The sequence below is a fragment of the Rhinolophus hipposideros genome (genome assembly GCF_964194185.1).
Source record: "Rhinolophus hipposideros genome assembly, chromosome: 14".
Classification (NCBI taxonomy): Eukaryota; Metazoa; Chordata; class Mammalia; order Chiroptera; family Rhinolophidae; genus Rhinolophus; species Rhinolophus hipposideros.
The window spans coordinates 60,045,399-60,066,209 of NC_138060.1; the positions used below are offsets into that span (position 1 = coordinate 60,045,399).

At 47.0% G+C, this 20,811-nt stretch overlaps 1 protein-coding gene across 7 annotated transcripts in view; it reads left to right on the forward strand.

Moving 5' to 3' along the window:
* The window catches only part of KLHL18 (kelch like family member 18), a 71,764-nt gene that overhangs the window by 41,235 nt on the left and 9,718 nt on the right, over positions 1 to 20,811 (forward strand). For 3 of the 7 annotated variants that reach the window (XM_081073220.1, XM_081073219.1, XM_081073218.1), the window contains 5 exons: positions 9,619 to 9,749; positions 12,171 to 12,311; positions 15,661 to 15,859; positions 18,622 to 18,782; positions 20,042 to 20,178. In XM_081073220.1, the coding sequence (XP_080929346.1) occupies positions 9,619 to 9,749; positions 12,171 to 12,311; positions 15,661 to 15,859; positions 18,622 to 18,782; positions 20,042 to 20,178 (769 nt within the window). Of the gene's footprint in view, positions 1 to 1,697; positions 1,905 to 9,618; positions 9,750 to 12,170; positions 12,312 to 15,660; positions 15,860 to 18,621; positions 18,783 to 20,041; positions 20,179 to 20,811 lie in introns of all 7 variants that reach the window. The other 4 variants (XM_081073222.1, XM_081073221.1, XM_081073224.1 and 1 more) reach the window with 2 other exon arrangements.

The following is a 20,811-nucleotide window of genomic DNA, read 5'->3' on the forward strand; positions in this document are numbered from 1 at the left end:
AACTACTCTTAGCTCATGGGCTGCACAAAAAAAGAGGCAGTCCAGATTTTGGCCCATAAACCGTAGTTTACTGACTCCTTCTCTAAAGGTCTTGAAAATAACTTCCATAAAGTTCTAAATTGAGGACATTTTATTTATTTAACAAGCAGTTATGTAACACTTAATCTGTGCCATGCACCGTTTTAAATGCCTTACAGATATTAGCTAATTTAATCCTCACAATAACCCTGTGGGGACAGAGCCAGGAGTGCAGTTTCCAGGCTCTTGGCCTCACGTGGAAAGGTGCTGGCTCGGGTAGTAAATGGCCATCAACTGTGATTGGATGGCCATCAGCTGTGGCTAGTTGGCCGTCAGCTGTAACCAGTGAGCTTTTGGCCACTAATATAACTGCCGTGGCTATGCTAGCAGAAAAATGGGGGCTAGCAAGAAGATGGTGGCTGAGCTAGCAAGCGTGGATTGCAGTTAGCACGGCGGAGTGCGGGTTGCGGACTGCAGAGTAGTAGACGGGCAGGTTGCAGATCGTGTGGCTCCTGCTTCTTGTGTCTCCAACCCAGCCACCAGCGAGACTATAGTTGTATGACTGCCTTATCTGTGGCTCCGTGGGTGTTCCTTTTTGGCCTCACCTTATCCTGCGTTCTTATGTGGGGAGCAGGACTAGAGACCCCGCATGCCCTCCTGCATGACAAATCCCATGAGGCAGGGGAGGTACTATTTACCCCATTTTGCAAATGTATAAATCGAGGCACAGAGAGGTTGAGTAACTAGGCCAGGTTTACAAAACCAGGAAATGGCAGAACCTAGGTTTATACCTGGGTAATTTAGCTCCAGAGTACCTGTTCTAATCTACCCTGATGTGGTATCTGTCTTAAAGAATTTATAATTACTGACTTTCTAGACTAAAGGAATTTTAGAGATTACTCCACCGCTAGTACGTACCCATTTTGCAGACTCATTCTTACACACCAGCTTCGTACCCTTCATGATTCAAATCTGTGCCTCAGTAAAATTACGGATTGCTGCTTGTTACGCACTTTCAGCCTCTCTGTGACTGCCTAAAAGCTTCATCCTAAAGCCCGCCGATACCAAGGGGAATCTGCCTGCGCGGGCTGGACACTGAACTGCTCACTGCTGTTTGATTTCTGTTCACTGTGAGCTCCTTGAGGGCAGGAGCAACAGTGTCAAAATGTTTCCCATCCAAAAGAAATCTGTCGTGGCCATGTCTTTTGCTCTCTTTGGGAACACCTGTCTCAGATGGCTTCCAGCTCAGATCTTGCCCTGCTGCTTTTCCTGCTTGAATAAGCAGCTGGTTGATTCTTGAACCCCAGCTGCCTGTGACAGGGAACAGAATTTGTGGTGTCATGCTACACTATCTGTGTTGCTTCAAAGATACCACCAGGGCAGGGCTGGGCATAGAAAGGTTCCCAGTCTTTCCAAGAAAGAAAATGGGAAGGAGGGTGCGTGCGCGCGGCAAATCGACACTTGGGTAGACGTTGAGGTACTCAGGATTTCTTGGTCCTTTTGCTCAGTTACAGTTTTAGACTCTACTAACCAGGAGGGCCCTCGGAGGACCTCTGGTACAGGGGTTCATATTCCATGGGGTTCCGTAGTTATTGCAAGGGACCCTCAAATCCACAGGTGCAGCCATCTGTAGGCGAGATAAATGATGTCTGTTATATGTGTGTCTGGTTACTTTTCAGACATATGTGGATGTCATCATGATCAAAAAGAAAAGCTCTCCTGAATTCGTATAAGCTTCTGTTACGAACACAACTACTACCTGTTGAGAAGCCCCATCCAGTTTAAGCCCCTTACTCACAGATGAAGACACTGAGGCTCAGGGTGAAGGGGAAGAGATTTACCTGGGCCCACGAAAGGGAGCAGCTGGCCTGGAAGCTGCTGCATTTGTATGTACCATGTGTACCATTTGTATGTACCACGGTCTCTCCTGGGGTGGGCACACATGAAGGGATTGGCCAGTGCTTTGGCCTTTATTGCTGTGCTTTCTAATATTGTCTGATAGAGTGATTGATTGCAATAACATTTACCAGTATTTATAGAGCGTCTCTTGAGAATGTCAGTTGTGGTTTTTGTTTGTTTGTTTGTTTGTTTTTACTGTATTCCTTGCTGTGCCCCCATAAGTAAAATCGTGTATTCTAATATGGAAACCTGAAACATGGTAAAATTGGGCAACTTGCTTATATCTATAGTAGAGCTGGCCCTAAAATCCACAGTTTTCGTCTCTGGACCAAGGTTCTGTTAATCAGACTGAACTTACGAGGACCTCAGTTATTTATATCTTAGGTTTTTAACGACTGTTGTTTCCAGCTGGGTGCAACAAAAACGTTTGTTAAATCTTTGCTAATTGCCTGATGCTGTGCTAGGTGTTGTCACACGTATTATATATCACTTCATGATGCCAACATTGCCATTCTGAGGCCCCTCTCAGAAAAAGTTAAATAGCTCCAGTCTGCTCCAAAGCCCATCCATGCAGTTATTCGTCATCTATTCCCCATCACGGAGCACCTCTGGCAGGTTTGCGAATGTGCCCTTGTGTCATATTCCATTGGTGGCCAGGCTGGGACAAATCACAGATCCGTCCCTTCAGACAAGACCCGCGATTGGCAGCAACGTCAGCTTCGGCTGCACAGGACAACACTTTTTTCCCACCGAAACTTCAGGAATTTGGAGTGACCCTGGTGATTTGGTCAGATGATGTTTACATCAACCATTCTCGTACACCTTTGTTTGATCTCCAAAACTCTTGAGAAGTCAGATAAGTAGGAATGATCTCATTTGATAGGTCGGACAGGCCTATCTGAGGTAACGTAGCTGGTGAGGGCCTTCTGACTGCAGTGGTTGTGCCACCCTGCCTGCCTGGTGGCAGTGTGTCCCACCGCTGCCCCTGCATGCTTTTCTACCTCCAGACCTCCCTGCTTCCCTGCTCCTTTTGCCGTTCTTTCTTTCAGTGCTTTCCTTCTCAGTCTCCTTTGTAGATTTATCCTCCACTGGGTGATCTTTAATTGTTGGCCTTCCGCCAGGCTGTCTTACACCCTCGTCGAATTCTGAGCCTCCTTGAGTGATTTCTTCCGTGTCTCTACAACTCATGACTTCCAGAAGTGTCAGTTGAGCCTAGACTCATCTCTGTTCCATACTAATTCATCCATTTCCTGCGTAGTGTCTCTGTTTGGATGTCTCCCAAGCCCTCGATGTCAGCTTGTCCATAACAGGACTCGATCTTCTACCCGCAGGCTCCCCTTGTGTGCATTCCTGACCTGAGTGAGTGGCACTTCCGGTTCCTGCTCTCCCTGCGTGGAGAGGCCTCACCAACTTGCACATCCGTCCTTACTACTGTTCCCTCATTTCCTAACAAGCTTCGAGTGAAACGGAGAGTTCTGGGGTGCCCTATCTATTCTCCCAGGTGCACGTTATTTTCCTTTTCATGCCTATACTTGAATCATTTGATTTTTAACATTTATCAAAGGCATAGTGGATGATTTTAAAAACCAAGTACAGGACAGTGAAGTTGCAAGATGTGCGCATTTAAGTTACCCATTGAGTTTTAGACCCTAATCTTCCTCCCCTTTAAGTAATTCCATTAGCTCTTTTCATTTTCCAAACAAAGCTGTTAACAGGTATTAAAGTTACAGGAGCTTAATAATAAAAGCAATACGGAGGAACCCTTGAAGCAAGCAGGAAGGTTTCAGTTTTAGTCTTCAGGTCATATTATACAGAGCCTCTGCTCATAACAAGTTTCCGTATCCACTCATTATAGAAGCCAAGTGGCTTGAGTGCTGAGTCGTTGCTGCAGTTTTAGTGGAAGTGTTTTGGGTGTTCCAGATTGAATTGATTTTTTTTCTTAGAAGCAAATTTGGAGGTGTTGGATGTACCTAGGAAGTCCTGTGATTCCCCTAATTTGTTTGGTAGGTGCTGGGCATTGCCAGTCATCCCACAATGGTTAAGTGGCCGGTGCTGACACACATGCTGATTAAGTGATAGTGGGAGGCCAAGCCCTGGGTGTATACTGTGTCCACAGAGACCTAATCTCCAGTCCAGCCCAGGCAGCTCCCACACGTGTTCATGAGTTTAGCTCGTTCAGTTCAAAGCATTTTGTTACAACATAGATTCATTTCTTTCCCTCTGTCCTGTCTTGCACTTTGAACCTGGCTCTTCCCAATATTTTACATTTGCTGTCTGATTCCATTTCATTGATAATACTTTATGGTTACATAATCATAAGTATTGTTTCAGAGGTAGGAAGAGAGAAATGTGATTATAGGTAGGGATGTATGCCAAATAGCCTTAACTTTTCTCACCAACCATTTATGTGTTGCGTATTGAATTTTTTTTCCCTAAATTCTGTTGGCACCAATTCACATTTCTTTGCCACCTTAAGTATGGGGAAGAGGAGAGATTTCAGGCAACAGTGTATAATTGCAGATCAGTGGAGAAAGTAGCCTTGCATGAGCCTATGTAATTCAAGATGTTAAAATAGGGAGCACACTTGTCATCCTATATAAGCTATTAGATTGATCAGAAATAAAAGAATATATATATATATATATATATATATATAAAGATTTTATTGGGGAAGGGGAACAGGACTTTATTGGGGAACAGTGTGTACTTCCAGGACTTTTTTCCAAGTCAAGTAGTCCTTTCAATCTTTGTTGTGGAGGGTGCCGTTCAGCTTCAGGTTGTCCTTTCAGTCTTAGTTGTGGAGGGCGCAGCTCAGCTCCAGGTCCAGTTGCCGTTTTCTAGTTGCAGGGGGCACAGACCCTCATCCCTTGCGGGAGTCAATCCAGCAACCTTGTGGTTAAGAGCCCGCGCTCCAACCAACTGAGCCATCCGGGAGCTGAGCAAGTTCAGTTCAAGGTGCCGTGTTCAATCTTAGTTGCAGGGGGCGCCGCCCACCATCCCTTGCGGGAGTCGAGGAATTGAACTGGCAACCTTGTGGTTGAGAGCCCATTGACCCTTGTGGGAATCGAACCGCCAGCCTTCGGAGTTAGGAGCATGGAGCTCTAACCGTCTGAGCCACCGGCCAGCCCCCAAAAACAAAAGAATATTTTGATTTCCCATTTGTTTTGTCACTTTTTAAAAATGAACTTTTTATTTTGAGATAATTGTAGATTCCCATGTGGTTATAAGAAATAACAGTGAGATCCCATGTACCCTTTGTCCAGTCTCCCCCAGTAGTAATATGTTGCAGAACTCTGGTACAGTATCACAGCTAGGATATCCACCACTCTTCTTCAGATCTTCCAAGTTTTACTTTTATTCTCTTGTATCTATTTAATTCTATATAATTTTATCACGTGCTTAGGTTTTTAATTTTAATTTTAAAAATTGTCTCAGCTGGCTGAAATGAGCTGGGAGGAGGTATTATTTACTGAGTCCCTCTCAAACTCCACTGGTAAACAACTCAAGCATAATTCCTTTTTCACATAATAGCTACTTAACTTCTATAGTAACTCTTCTATAGATTCGTCACTTATAAAATAGAATTCACAGTAGCTACTTAATGTGGAAAGTTGCTGTGAGAAATACAGTGAGAATTGTATAATGGATATTTATCAAAAGAAACTTAATAAATGATCCTCTGGGTTTTTTTTAAAGCGACATTTTAAAAACTGAGATTATAGGGGTCAGCCCAGTGGCTCAGGCGGTTAGAGCTCCGTGCTCTTAACTCCGAAGGCTGCTGGTTCGATTCCCACATGGCCAGTGGGCTCTCAACCACAAGGTTGCCAGTTCAATTCCTCGACTCCCGCAAGGGATAGTGGGCTCTGCCTCCTGCAACTAAGATTGAACACGGCACCTTGAGCTGAGCTGCCTCCTGGATGGCTCAGTTGGTTGGAGCGCGGGCTCTCAACCACAAGGTTGCCAGTTCGACCCACACAAGGGATGGTGGGCTGTGCCCTCTGCAACTAACAATGGCAACTGGACCTGGAGCTGAGCTGTGCCCTCCACAACTAAGATTGAAAGGACAACTTGAGTTGGAAAAAAGTCCTGGAAGTACACACTCTTCCCCAATAAAGTCTAGTTTCCCTTCCCCAATAAAATCTTTACAAAAAAACCCCCCAAAAACCCTGAGATTATAAATGAGAATAATTGGGTTTTTTAAAGCTTTTCACAAACATGTAGTATCCCTGTATAGTAGAGTTAGAAGGTCCCTTAATAGTTTTAGAACTAGTGAAGGACTCCCCTAAACATTCTTAGGTGATTGTCTCTTATTCTTTAAAATAAACTAAAATCTTATCTAGATCTGCCCTCATCCATGGGATAACCCTTCTAGGATTTGAGGACAAGTATTGTGTCCCCACCCAAATTATCTTTTCAAACTAGCTATGCTTTAGCTGTTCCTCAGAAGATGTAGTTTCCAAACCCTTTCCCATGTTGGTCTGCTTCTTCTAGGTAAAGACAAATCTGTTGTTCCCCTTAACACAGAATCCAGGTGGAATCTGGCTAGCGTATCCCAAGACGGATAGGCTTGTCTTTTTAGCTGAGATTGTTTCGCAAACCAGGTCACCCAATTCATGCACATACAGCTTGTTCTTTTGTCTTCGTTTTCTTTCTAGATGAAAAATAAATACATAGTGGTTTAACACAGCAAATTGAAAACACATTTAAACCTTTTGTCATCCCATTAGAATGATAGTAAGTGGGAGAAGAGATCTCAGCAAATGAGAAATCAATGGAATGTTGAAGCCCGGAAGCATGTTTGATGAACTTAGTGGGCCAGAGGAACTGAAAGTGCCTGCAAGGGGTCGAAACTAAGAAGAAAGAGGATTTGTAATGCAGAACCCTGGAATAGCTCCAGAACTGAGGAAACCAAATACTGAAAACAGGAAGATTAGTTGAAAGTTGTGTGAAAAATAATTAAATGTCTACAATCCCTCCCCCACTCATTCAGGAGATGGGTGTTTTAGTCTTAGATATTGAACCAGAGGCACACCGAACATAGAAGGGATGGAATATGGAGCAAAACTGAAAATAAGGACTTTAAGACAAAGTTATAAATAATGAATGGTAGGATCATCCCCCTCTCTCACCCAGTTTCCAGAATATCTGCAGGTAGACACTCCCTTGCAAGATGGGAAGATCCTTCTGATAAAATTAGCCCAAGAGAAAACATTCTAAACATACTATTTCTAGGGGTCCTCCATAAAATAGTGGATTCTTGCCTGAACACCTTTATGTGAAGTCCATAATTTGACAGCCCTAGCACCACCCCCACACAGAGCTTTCAAACAGCTTCTAAAAGTATGAGCAGATGCTAAGCATCAAGAGACATTTTAAGAATGCCTCTAACATAAAAGACAAAGACTAAACAAATGGGAGAGAAAAGAACTCAGGAAACAGTAAAAGCAGGGAGGAGGAGGAGAAGAAAATTTAACTATAATATTTGAGAGAGATTAGAAAAGAAAAGATGAACAAGATTCTTTAAATAAAAGGAACCTTCAGAAAATAAGAAAGACCTCTTGGAAATTAAATATATGATAGCCAGTATAAAAAGCTACAACACAGAAATACTGGAGACAAAGTTGAAGAAAATTCCTGGAATAGATCATCTCTTTCAAGATGGAAAATAGGAGAGAACCAGTAAAAAAAAAAAAAAAAATAGAGGATCATTCTAAAAGTTCTAACATCTGACTGATAGAAACTTAGGAAGGAAAAAAATAGGCAACAGAGTAGAGGAAATTATCAAAGAAATGGTCTGAAAAGATATTTCCAGAACTAAAATAATGTCTATAGATTGATACAGTACAATAAATGGAAAAAACCAACATCAGGGTACAGCCCTTGTAAGATTTCAGAACTCTGAGAATAAAGAGAAAGTCCTAAAAGCTTCTAAAAGAACAGTCACATATTTAGGGTTACTATTCAAAATAGCATTAGATTTCTCAAGAGCAACAACATAGAAGACAATGGAGCAATACCCTCAAAATTCTGTCAGAAAAAAATATTCCCAATGTAGAATTTTATAGCCAGCTAAACTAATGGGTCCTCTTCTGGGCTCACTGGGGTAGCGGTAGGAGGAGGCCTGTTCTTCTTCATATGGGCCACTCCTCAGCGTGTGTTATCTGCCTTCCCCAAGAGCAAGTGATCCAGAAGAGACAGAGGCATTTGCAGTACCTTTTATGACCTAGCCTTTAATGTGACATGCCATCATCATTCTGACGTGTTCTGTCAGTCACACAAACCAACCCTGAGATACCGCGGGAGCGGACTGCACAAGGGTGTGAATACCAGGAGGCAGGGATCATTGGGGCCTATTTGGAGACTGACTACCACAAGTAATAACTAAAAGTGAAAATTCAGGACGTGATGTTATAGGCACGTGACTTAAAAAAGTGGAAACAAATACCAGAAGAAAGGTTGCCCCTGGGAGCAGGAAGCGGAACTAGAAACTGCCGGTTTTCATTATAAGCCTTGTGGAACAACTTTAAGAAATATTTGTATGTACTTTTTTAATTATGAAAAACCACCAACGCACACAGCCATTTAACGTCCCTGACACCAGTAGTCGAGGAACATGTGGATTATGTGGGAAACTCAGAGAATCTGATTCTAACAAGGATCCCTTGGTACTTGGAAGATTGTGTGTGTGATCTTGAAGGGTAGTTCAGATAAGAAACCTGAAGTCCAGTGAAAAAGGGGACGTAGTGATAGAACCTGAGATAGAATCCTGGCCTAGATGTGACACAAAGAAGAGCATCTCACTAATATGGAACTTGGGTGAAGGAAAGCGAAACTGCTTTGCTCTTTCTGAAGAGTGGAAAGTTCTTAAGTGGTAATGTTTATGCATCTTGGAGCTATAAATGGCAAAGCTTATAAAGGGAATATCCTTCTGGCAGGTAGTTGGAAAGCAGCACTTTACAGAATTCCCTGGGCTAACGATGTGTCGGTGAGGGGTTGACACAAGCTGGGGAGTTTGCCTCTATCCCCATGTGAGCCCTGCGCCTGGCGCCCGAGCACGTGGGCCATACAGAGCACCAGCCGGTTCACAGCAGTGCCCTTTCACTGGGTGCTGCCGAGGACGTTTCCTTGTGGTCTACCCCAGCCTCCTGGGTACCCAGGGACACCACCCCGCCATCGTTTGTGCCCACAATGCCTGCTCTTCCCTTAATCTCCACGTGCACCCCGTATTCAAGTTTGGTCTCGTTTTTCCTCATCTTTTCCTGTCACTATGTGTTTCCCCTTCCTGAGGAACCTACTGCTAGGAGCTCCAGGGTTCTTGTCTGGTTTGTCCGTTTCATCTGCCTTCTAAGCAAACTGGGATCAGAATCAAGTGTTGTAGAAATCAGGTCTTTGAGTTGGTGTGGAAGTTGGGAGGGGTGCAGTGAAGACTGCCATATAAGTACAAACGACCGGTCGAAGCATTCAGGCTTACATTTTTTAACCGTTTTAATACCTCATTAAAATGTGTTTGCATTCTTTATTGTAACTGAGTACATTGAATTTAAGGTACTTGAGGGTCTGCATGATAAGCCTTGGCTATCATATCGTGGGATGTCCCCAGAAGCATTCCCATGGGCAGAGTGTTAAGCTGTGGAAGGGGCAGATTGGGTCTTTGTATCTGTGTTCCTCAGTATCTGTCTTCGTGTTTCATTTTGCCCGCAGATTGGGGACCACAAATTCAGTGCTCATCGGATCGTCTTAGCGGCCTCCATCCCGTACTTCCACGCTATGTTCACAAATGACATGATGGAGTGCAAGCAGGATGAAATTGTCATGCAAGGGATGGACCCGAGGTACCACACCCCGTCCATTGGGTGTCACAGGCTGCTTCCAGGAGCAGTGTCAGCCTTGTGCCTGCTGCCATTTGGGGGGCTGCCGCAGGATACAGTATCTGTATCTAGCATGTTCCACTCACATAGTAGGTAATTTGTAAACAAGTTAGCGCCTCAGCTGGTGACCTGAGACAGGGTTAAAATGAGGAGAGTTTTGATGGGTTTTTACTGTACTAGGGTACATGTTTAGTAGGAACTAAGTCCAAAAGACTTTTTTTTTTAACTAAGACGGGAACAAAGGTGGTGGTATATAATTCTTCTCATTTTTCTGTGCTAGCCAATTTAACTGGCAGAATAGTTTTCCAAATAAGTGTCTTCATTCATTACCCTTCTCAACGTTTTGCAATGATGGAAATTTTCTATTGGTACTTTCCGGAATGGTAGCCGCTATCCAAATGTAGCTATGAGCACTTGAAATGTGACTAGTGGGACTGAGGAACTGAATTCTAAATTGTATTTAATTTGAATTAATTTAAATGTAATTTTAAATAGCCATGTGTGGCTAATGGCTACTCTATGGGGCAATGCAGTTCTAGAAGGTAGCAGAAATCGTGGTTCAAGCTCAAAGGTTGTCCTGTCTAAACGTCTTTCATCGAAGACAGCCCTCCATAACAAAGAATAATATTGGCCCCAAACGTCAGTAGTGCCGAGATTGAAAAATTCTGCCCTAGAGTAATTTTAGGGGCAGGAGGCAGTACCAAAGCCCTGAAATCACATAATTGAAGCACTTAAAGCTGCCCTTACATCTAGAGTCACTTACTACTATACTCTCTTCACAGAAATATTTTCCCGATTTCTGTCTGAAGACTTTATGTAAACATATTCATACACATGACTTTTTGTGCCTTAAAAGGAAAAGCCCTGTTTATGTGACTTAAAATACTGTGCTACAAGTCTGTGCACTAAGACTGTGTGTGTCTGGCCTCGGCTATATCCAGGGGTCCCCTACACACCTACTACCGTATGTGCCTGGCATTGTTCTGGGGTCTGGGAATGCAGCAGCAAACAAGACACACAAGGTGACTCGGGGGTGGGGTGGGGGGAGGACAGTAAACAAACCAGTGACTCTAAAACACTAGCCAGTAACCTGTCATTTGTTGCCTAACTTCTTAATCTCACAATGGTGAAGACTCGGGAAAGGAGCTAGGAAACTGTGGTACCCTCTGGATGACTGGAGGCGATCTGCCCCAATACATACACAGAGTATATCCACCGCAAGGCGGAAGTCTCAGGCCAGGTGGTAATAAGGAGACACGGAAGCGGGTCTCCGAGGGCAGTTGTACACTCCCTTCTCTGAGGTCTGTCTCTGAAGGAGCCGTGTCCATCACTATGCACAATCCAGAGGTAGATTGAGAACCTGTGACGTGTGCTGACGCAGGCACTGAGGTACAGCTTCGAGAAAACACAAAGTACCTCTTGTGCCAACTTTCTAAGAGCGGGGAACTGGCAACGAACATGCACGCATGATATGGCTGGGAAGTGAAAGTGATGTCAGAAAAGTAAAGCAGAGTAAAGCTAGCAAATGATGATGGGGGTCTGTGCTATTTCAGGGTGATCAGGGAAGGCCTCTGATGAGGTGGCATTTGAGCCGAGACCTTAATTGAAGTGAGGGAGTGAGCCATCTGGGGGAAGAGCCCTCCAAACAGAGGGAGCAGCCAGTGCAAAGGCCCTGAGGTGAGAGTGTGTTCAGTATGTCGGAATAGAGTGAGAGGGAACAGAGAGGAAGGTGACGAGGTCAGAGAGACAGAGAGGGGCCAGACCACAGGCAGCCCAAAGACAGAATTTGGATTTCCTTCTCAGTGTGAATTGGAAGGGAGACTAAAATGTTGGGAATCTCATTCTGGAAATTTATCCCAAAGAAATAATAATCCAGAAACATGATGGCAATAAGATGGTAATAGCTATTATGCCTACCAACAAAGGAAATAAATTATAGCATATGTACATACTGAAATACTATATAGCAGCCACTAAAAATGATAAACATGAAGGCAGTGTAGTGACACGGGAAAGGTCCTCAGAAGTATTACATGATTATACCCGTACAACTTATGCATGTGGGAAAATAGGGACTGAAAATGAGCCTAGAAAAGTGGCCACTGTTGGCTTGTTCAGTAGTGAGATTGTGGGTTTTGCTTTCTCTTTTTAGAATTTTCTCTTATAAAATTATTTGGGCAATAAAAACAAGAAGTAGAATGAGTCTGGCTATGGTGAAGTCATTATTCCATTCAGATAGATTCTCAAAGGGCATGGGCTCAATGGGTTTTAGGGTGGGGCCCATCCATTGCCCAGGTGTTAATGTCTGCTCACATAGGGCCCGAATCTCCAGTGGGTCAGGACGCATCTCTGAAGAGCAGCTTTCCTTTCTCCTCTTTCCTCCAGTGCCCTGGAGGCTCTGATCAACTTTGCCTACAACGGCCACCTTGCCATCGACCAGCAAAACGTCCAGTCACTGCTGATGGGGGCGAGCTTCCTGCAGCTGCAGAGCATCAAAGACGCCTGCTGCACCTTCCTCCGAGAACGGTGAGGTGATGGGGTGAGCCTGGCCTGTGGTGGGGAGCGGGACTGTGTCATTTCTGGAATCCCAGCCAGGGTGCTGAGCCTTTGGGGCACATAGAATTTTATGAAGAGAGTAAGCTGGTAAGGTTACACTGCAGAAATGACCCTTCTTGAAATCAGAATCAAGTGGTGTCCAGTTCTTTGGGTTGCACCTTTGAGGGACAGGATGTATGAAGCCCTGTGTGCCTCTCCCTTGGCCAGACTTGCACCACTTCTTCTGGTCCTCTGTCTCCAATCTGACCAGCTGCTCATTTACCAAACTGATGTACTCAGTGCTCGTAACTGTTCCACAGACACCTCCATCTTTGTTTAGATCCTTCCTCCCCCTCCAATTTCTTGGGGAACAGTGTGTACTTCCAGGCCTTTTTTTCCAAGTGAAGTTGTTGTCCTTTCAGTCTTAGTTGTGCGCAGCTCAGCTCCTTGTCCAGTTACCACTGCTAGTTGCAGGGGCACTGCTCACCATCCCTTGTGGGACTTGAGGGGTTGAACTGGCAACCTTGTGGTTGAGAGCCCCCTGGCCCATGTGGGAATTGAACCGGCAGCCTTTGGAGTTAGGAGCATGGAGCTCTAACCTCCTGGGCCACCGGGCCGGCCCCTCCTCGAATTTCTTGATCTTTGTTTTCCCTTAGTTCCTTAAAAGCCCACCCAGATTGCACCTCCTCCAGGAGGTGCAATTCCATTCTCTGTCCCCCAGTCCTCTGGGAGCAGTCATCGTATGCTCTTTTAGGGAAAGGACTATGGATTATACCCCTGCCTAGGTCCAGCACTTGGCAATGACTTTTTGTTTTTTTTTAATTAAAGTTTATTGGGGTGACAATTGTTAGTCAAGTTACATAGATTTCAGTAAAGTTACATATATTTCATAGGTGTACAATTCTATATTACATCATCTATAAATCCCATTGTGTGTTCACCCAGAGTCAGTTCTCCTTCCATCACCATATATTTGATCCCCTTTACCTTCATCTACCACCTCCCTCCCCCCTTACCCTCTGGTAACCACTAAAGTATTTTCTGTGTCTATGAGTTTTTGTTTCTCATTTGTTTGTCTTGTTCTTTTGTTGTTTTCAGTTCATATATCACATATCAGTGAAATCATAGGGTTCTCTGCTTTTTCTGTCTGACTTATTTCGCTTAGCATTATACTCTCAAGATCCATCCATGTTGTCACAAATGTTCCTATTGCATCTTTTCTTTCCGCTGAATAGTATTCCATTGTGTATATATACCACAACTTCTTTATCCATTCATCTGTCGAAGGACATTTTGGTTGTTTCCATGTCTTGGCCACCGTAAACAAAGCTGCAATGAACATTGGAGCACACGTGTCTTTATGTATAAATGTTTTCAGATTTTTTGGGTAGATACCCAGGTGAGGATTGCTGGGTCATATGGTAATTCTATTTGTAATTTTTTGAGGAATCTCCACACTGCCTTCCATAACGGCTGCACCAGTCTGCATTCCCACCAACAGTGTATGAGGGTTCCTTTTTCTCCACAACCTCTCCAACACTTGTTACTATTTGTCTTGTTGATGATAGCCCTCCTAACTGGCATGAGGTGATATCTCATTGTGGTTTTTATTTGCATTTCTCTGATGATTAGTGATGTTGAGCATTTTTTCATATGTCTATTTGCCATTTGTATGTCCTCTTTGGAGAAATGTCTCTGCAGGTCCTCTGCCCATTTTTCAGTTGGGTTGTTTGGGTTTTTTTGTTGTTGAGTTACATGAGTTCCTTGAGTATTTTGGGTATTAGCCCTTTATTGGAGGCACTGTGGCAATGACCTTTTGATGACTGGGCAGATAAGAAGGTTCTTCCTTCCCCTCAACAGGCAGAGCTCTTAGTCTAGTCATAACATAAAGGCCGCTTTTTAACCACTAGAGGCTTGGGAGTGAGGGTTAGTGCTGGGCTACACTCAGGCAGGGAGAAACCAGACCAGCACGCGCCCTGTCTGTGTTGCTCCCCAAGGCCCGGTCTCCACCTGAGTGCTCTGTTCAGCAGGTCCGTGGCCTGTAGTCCGGCATTCCTCCCACCTCGCATCTGCCCTTCTGAACCTCGACCCCTCTTAGAGCTGACCTCTCCCTCTCCCATTCCGGCTTCTCCAATCCAGGTCACTTAGCGGCTTTGGGGACCCCATCTGCTGGGCATGTCCTGCCCGTGGAGTGCCCATGGATGATACTAAGCACTGCTGTGTGTGCAGCTAGTCCTACTGACCGTGGGAATGATGCCTGACATGCAGGGTGCACTTTGCTGGGTGTGGGGTGAGCGTTTCATCGTGAGGCAGGCAGTCCTGTTCTGGCGTCGCCCATGGAGTCCACGTAGCGAGAGTGCGGGCCAGAGCCTCTCCGCTCTGCCCTGGGATGCCTTCTGGGGCAGGTTGGAAGGGTGCATGTGAGGGGCTGGGGGGTACACACTGTCTTTCCTACTCATCTGTGAGCTTCTTAAGGCCACACTGGACTTGGTTCATCTCTGTGTTCCCACAGAAATTGGAGAATGATTAAGTAGGCACCCTGGAAAGGATTGCACTGGCCGCTCTCACAGGGGACAGCAGCTCCACCTAGGGGCTTTGGAGGTCATCGCCCTCAACCCTGGATCCAGGCTCTGTCACAAAGCCCTGTCCCCTAAAAGATGTTTAGAAAGTGATTTTTAGACCAGGACAGTTTCTTCATGCCCCAGTGACATATCCTTAGTTTCTCTGGCCTCAGTGTTCCATCTGAAAATGAGAGTAATTACTACTTTGCAGTGTTGTTGGAAAGATCTGGAGAATGTTTGTAAAAGGCCTGACAAGGTCCTTGGCTCACTCTGGTGCTAAATAAGTGATAGGTGCCTGGATGTACTTTCCGGAGGCCTGAACAATTAGATCCACAGAGCCCCTTTCTTGTTTAAAAATGGAAAACCGTGTGAGCATCCCAATGTTAGAGAAATCACCTCTTTTTGTGGTTGAAACTCATTCTACAACTCTACTGCCTTCCTGGTGATGAGATGGGCACTCAACCAAGAATGTCAGCAGCCAAAGGAAAGCCAGCAGGTTTTCCAGTACGTTCTGTTCTTCTCTCCCCTGAGAGCTGCGTCGCAGGACTTCGCAGAGAGCACCTTCCACCAGCCCCCAGAGGCAGGAACCTCTGAGGAGAATCGGTCTTAATTTTATACCCAGAATGCTGTCTGACGTGACGCGGGGAGTTTCCCAAGTTGAGGACAAAGTTGGATGTTTTCTGTTCCATGGCTCTACCCAGAACCGACCTGAGAACGAGCAAAGATGACGTTCTTTCTTCCTCTAAGTTTTTTCTTTTCATCTTCTCTTACACCAAAAGGCTTCACCCGAAAAACTGCCTGGGTGTCCGCCAGTTTGCTGAGACCATGATGTGTGCTGTGCTCTACGATGCGGCCACCAGCTTCGCCCACCAGCACTTTGTGGAGGTGTCCATGTCGGAGGAGTTCCTGGCCTTGCCCTTGGAGGACGTGCTGGAGCTGGTGTCCCGGGATGAACTGAATGTCAGGTCCGAGGAGCAGGTCTGTAGGGCACCGTGGCCGTCTGCGGGCGATGGGGGTGCTGCTCTCCGCTTCCTGTCGTCATTTTTCTGTAACATGAAGACGATGGTGTGTGTGCAGCTGTTGTTTGTTATGGCTTTGTTTTATTACATCACGTGCTTTTTTCATGAAAACTCTTTATACATACTAGTGTGGAAATACTGTTCCATTGATTTTTATCAACCCTGCTTCCGTTATTCTTGCCTGTTCGGGTAATTTCCAGGATTTGTGATTAGAAATCATGCTGCTGTGAACTGGAAATAAGTATAGAGAACTTTTTGAAAGTCTTTTTCTAAAGGAGAGCAGAGCAGTGGGGCAGTCGCAGGTGGGGGATATGAGTTCAGGGGGGCTTTGTTTTCTTTACGGTGAGAGAAGTGACAGTATGATTGGGCTGCTGGCAGGAATTTTCCAGAGGGGAGGAACAATTGGTGATGGAGGAGAAAAGGGTGAATAGTTGCTGGAACGGGGTCTGGGCTCAGTGAGAAGTGGCAGATCTAGGGCAGAGGGGTGTGTATTTAATAGGAGCATTAAGTCCACACCCCCAGGTGTGAGGGAGGGGCGGGCTGGGAAGGGAGATGCTGGTAGATTCTATGGACATTGTCTTCTGACTTGTGTCTGTTTTCTCAGCTGAGAGAAAATTTGAGGAGAGATGAACAGTAACAACCTAGGCCTCTAGGAGAAGGGGAAAATGAATGGATGATGCTAAGGAAATGCGGAGGGCTTGATAGGAAGCAAGGCCTGATGAGATTAGCAGTTAGAAATTGAAAATAAACCGGTCAGCTCTGTTGTACGTTTTTTGTCAGCTGCCTGTGCTGGTGCAGTGCAGTCGGAGGTGGGGGGAATGTGCTGAGTCGGACTTTACCAGAGTAGAGATTCTGTTTTTCCTAGGTAAGTGTGATTGAGGGAGATAAGCACATAGCATGGGAGTTGAGGGCACCTGCATGATAACCCATGGAGCCCATGCTGGATGAGAGAGGTGAGGAAATAGGCTGGAGGAGGACCTGAGAGGGAGTCTGGGGAGGGGGAGCCATGCCAAAGGCTGATTGGCATCAGTGACTGAGCGGGAAGGATTGGAGGTGGTGCTCAGGTACTGGGGAACTGAAAATTCTGGAAGAGGTGCGGCCATTGGCAAAGCCAATGGCAAAGGTGTAAGTGATCATAGGTCCTCTGAGGACAAAGAAAACGTCTTTTTGGGAGTGGTCAAGAAAAGCTTAACTAGACTGTAGGGTGTAAGTAGCCAGAGGAGAGCAAAGGGTCATCCCTTCTGTTCAACAAAGGTGTGGTGCAAGTTGTCTTAAGAGAATGGTGAGCAAATGTTACTTGGAGCAGAGGGTGGCAAGGGCTCGCCAGTGGAGGGCATCGACTGTTGGGGTGCAAATTCAGACCTGGCCCGGCAGGCTCTGGGAGCACGACTGTGGCAAGGCCTCTCCTGCTTGCTCAGTTAGGAAATCTAACCAAAGTCCATGGCCGAGCAGCCCGGGATATTTGAAATTAAGGGTCCTGGCCTGTCGGGAAGCTGTACTTCAGCAGGAGCAGCGCAGGCCTTGGAGCCAAGCTGTTAGGATGTTAGTCCCCCCCGCTCAGCTCATTTCCTTAAGGTCTGAGGAGCCCTCACCCTGAATAGCAGTGAGCAGTGGAAAAGGGGACCCCGAGCTCAGCAGTGTGGGTGCTTACTTGCTCATCCCAGGAGCAAGGAGTCTGTCCCTAGCTCATGTACTAATTAATAGGACCTGGGTGGCGCACATTTATTGGAGAGATACATCTATGAGGGGCTGCAGGGTTTTAGAGATATATCCTGGTGGCTGGACCGTTAGGGAAGGTGTCATGCAGGGTGTCACGTGGGGTCTCTAGTCCTGCTCCCCACATAAGAACGCAGCACATGGTGAGGCCAAAAAGGAACACCCACAGAGCCATAGATAGGGGAGTCAGACCAGTATAGTCTCTCTGGGGCTGGGTTGGAGACACAGGAAGCAGGAGCCACACTATCTGCAACCTGCCGTCCACTACTCTGCAATCCGCAACCTGCACTCTGCTATGCCAACTGTAATCCATGCTTGCTAGCCCAGCCACCATCTTCTTGCTAGCCCCCACTTGCTGCTAGTGTAGCCACAGCAGTTATATTAGTGGCCAATGGCTCACTGGTTATAGCTGACGGCCAGCTAGCCACAGCTGATGGCCATCCAATCACAGTTGATGGCCATTTACTACCCGAGTGAGCACCTTTCTATGTGAGGGCGAGAGCCTGGAAACTGCACTCCTGGCTCTGTCCCCACAAACGGCTCCTTGGAGAACGTGAGTCTTGAGCCAGACCTTAGAGACAGGGGAGTGGGTTTAGATGAAGAGGAAGAGAAAGGGAAACATTCCAGGTGAAGCGGACAGTGTGACCAGGGGAACCAGCCTAGCTAGAGTAGAGGTTGGTGGAGGAATTTAGGAGTAGGGTGCAGGCGCAGCAGGAAGGAAGGCATGCAGACGCTTCGTTGCGATGCAGAAAGGCGGGTTTTCTTTAGGAAGTCATAATGCAAGCCGGGAGCTATCACAGTCACCCAGGCTTGCGTTTCAGGAGACTGGACTGAATGGGGTAGCTGGGGAAGTAGGCAGAAAACAGTGGGTTCTGGAGACAAGTAGGAGAGATTGGATGGCCCAGGGACTGCCTCAGTAAAGGGAGTGAGGGCTTGAGTTTGGGGAGTCGGGTGTGGCCTGTGCCTGGCAGGAGTTGCCTCCAGCGCGTCTATCTGTCCTGGCAGGTGTTTGAAGCCGCATTGGCCTGGGTCAGATACGACTGCGAGCAGAGGGGTCCCTGCCTGCCCGAGCTGCTGTCCAATATCCGCCTGCCCCTCTGCCGGCCCCAGTTCCTGTCAGACCGCGTGCAGCAGGATGACCTGGTGCGTTGCTGCCACAAGTGCAGGTGAGCAAGGGTGGGCTGCCGAGGTCTGGGCAGAGACGAGGACTTGGCCACTTAGGCCACTTCTGTCCCAGCTCAGGAGAGGAAGGGTTTGGAGTGACCAGTCTTAATTCCGGGCACATAGATCACTCCGCCTTCTGTCTAGAGCCGAGCCGAGCCCGAGTGTTACACCTCGGGCAGAGAAATGCACCGTGTGGGAGCATCACGGCAGAAGGGGCTTCCTCCCCCGAGTTATCGGAGCGATTTCTAGCATCTCCACCCATTGAGCTATTTATGAACCCACAGGCGTCTATACTGCCTGACCCGACCGTGTCCACACCAGCAGCGGACTTGGTGGTGACGTCCTGGGGCTGCTCGCCCTCTTCAGTAAACTTCAGTCAGTGCACTGGCCTCGCGTGGGTTTGGGCCTGCATCTGCAGTGAGGGACGAGGGGGACAGGGGGACCGGTGTCCCAGCACGTGAAACTTTGACCGAGTGAGTCACTGATGACATGGCACAGCAGAGCTCAGAAGTGGAAGCCCTGCAGGAGGACCATCATAAAAGCAGGGCAGCAGAGAGAAGTATTTGTCCTCCTTCAAACTGCTGGTCATATTCACAGCTGGTTCAAGAGGAAGTCGGTGGTTTGGTGCAAACAGAATGAAGGTGTGTGTCAGGCAGGGGTGGAGGTGTGCCTGCAGGTAGCTGGGACCCTGTGACGAGCAGTCGCAAGCGTGCTGTTGAGGAGTTTAAACTTCATTCTGTAGGTGACGGGTGGCCATCAGAGGGTCTTAGAAAGACAGCTGGGACGGCAGTGTGGACAGTGGGGTGGAGGGTGGGCTGGAGGCAGGGACGTCGTCAGGAGCAGTTAGCTTCTGTTGCTGCAGTACAGGTGAGAGGTGGTTAACTGCAGGATGTGAGCCATCGGGGCAGAAAGGAAGAGCTGGGCCGACGTAGGGACAGGCTACAGGCACCTCCCCAAAGCCAGCTGTTGTAGCTGCCACCTGTTTTTCTCCTGTTGGGAAGGTATGTGCCTGTTAGAAGATACTCTGATCACATTGGCCGAGGTGGGCTCAGCCCATCTGGTCCCTGCAGTTTGGAGCAGTTCTCAGTAGCTGTGTCTGGTTTCCCCTGGAGTCACCTGGGTTCTTTGAGACCAAGCCTTCCAGAAGGCTTCTCTTCCAAGTTGCCCCTGCAGTTGGAGGTGGGGGAGCCAGACTTGGAAATGCAAATGGGACCACATGGGGAGGATGCCTCCTGTCCCAGCATCTTGCACCTTGTTCCAGGGACCTGGTAGACGAAGCAAAGGACTATCACCTCATGCCAGAGCGCCGGCCCCACCTGCCACCTTTCAGAACTCGGCCTCGCTGCTGCACGTCCATTGCTGGGCTTATCTATGCCGTGGGCGGCCTCAACTCAGCAGGTATCTTGCAACCCCCGCTTCGCAGAGCTGTCTTGGACTATGGACGAGGAAGCACCAGCAACCTAGCCTGGCCCTTTGGTTCCTCTCCTCATGTGTCACCCTCCGTGCCACCTTGATGTTATGTAATTGTTCTGCAGTCATAGCGTATCAGGTATTAAGACCATTGAGTCAGAACATCAGAGCTAAAGAGGACTTCAGAAATCCTCGAGGCCTAGTCCCCTTACCTTACAGATGGGGAAATGGAGGCCCAGAGAACTTCCACCAACAAGTTGTTTTTGGCAGAGCAAGAACTACTGGTTCCTGAGCCAACACTCTTTCCCTGATGGCACATTGCCTGTGGAATTGGCTCGGCCCTGGATAGGATATAGTCAGAGACCCAGTTCTGTTACCAGCTGATCACATTCGGTCGTGTGCTGCCTGGGGTTAGAGTGCGAGAACGTCACCATAGCAGGACGACTCTCCAAATACACAGGGTCTGTGACTATCAATACTGCCTTCTGCTCTTAGCTCCTGTGATACATACACATGCTTTACAGTCCGTGTGCTGTTAGCAGCTCTCATATCATACAGTCAGGTTTCCAGGAAAGCTCCATGGGGCTCCTGCCCCTCTTTCTCACCCCAGGCACTACTGTC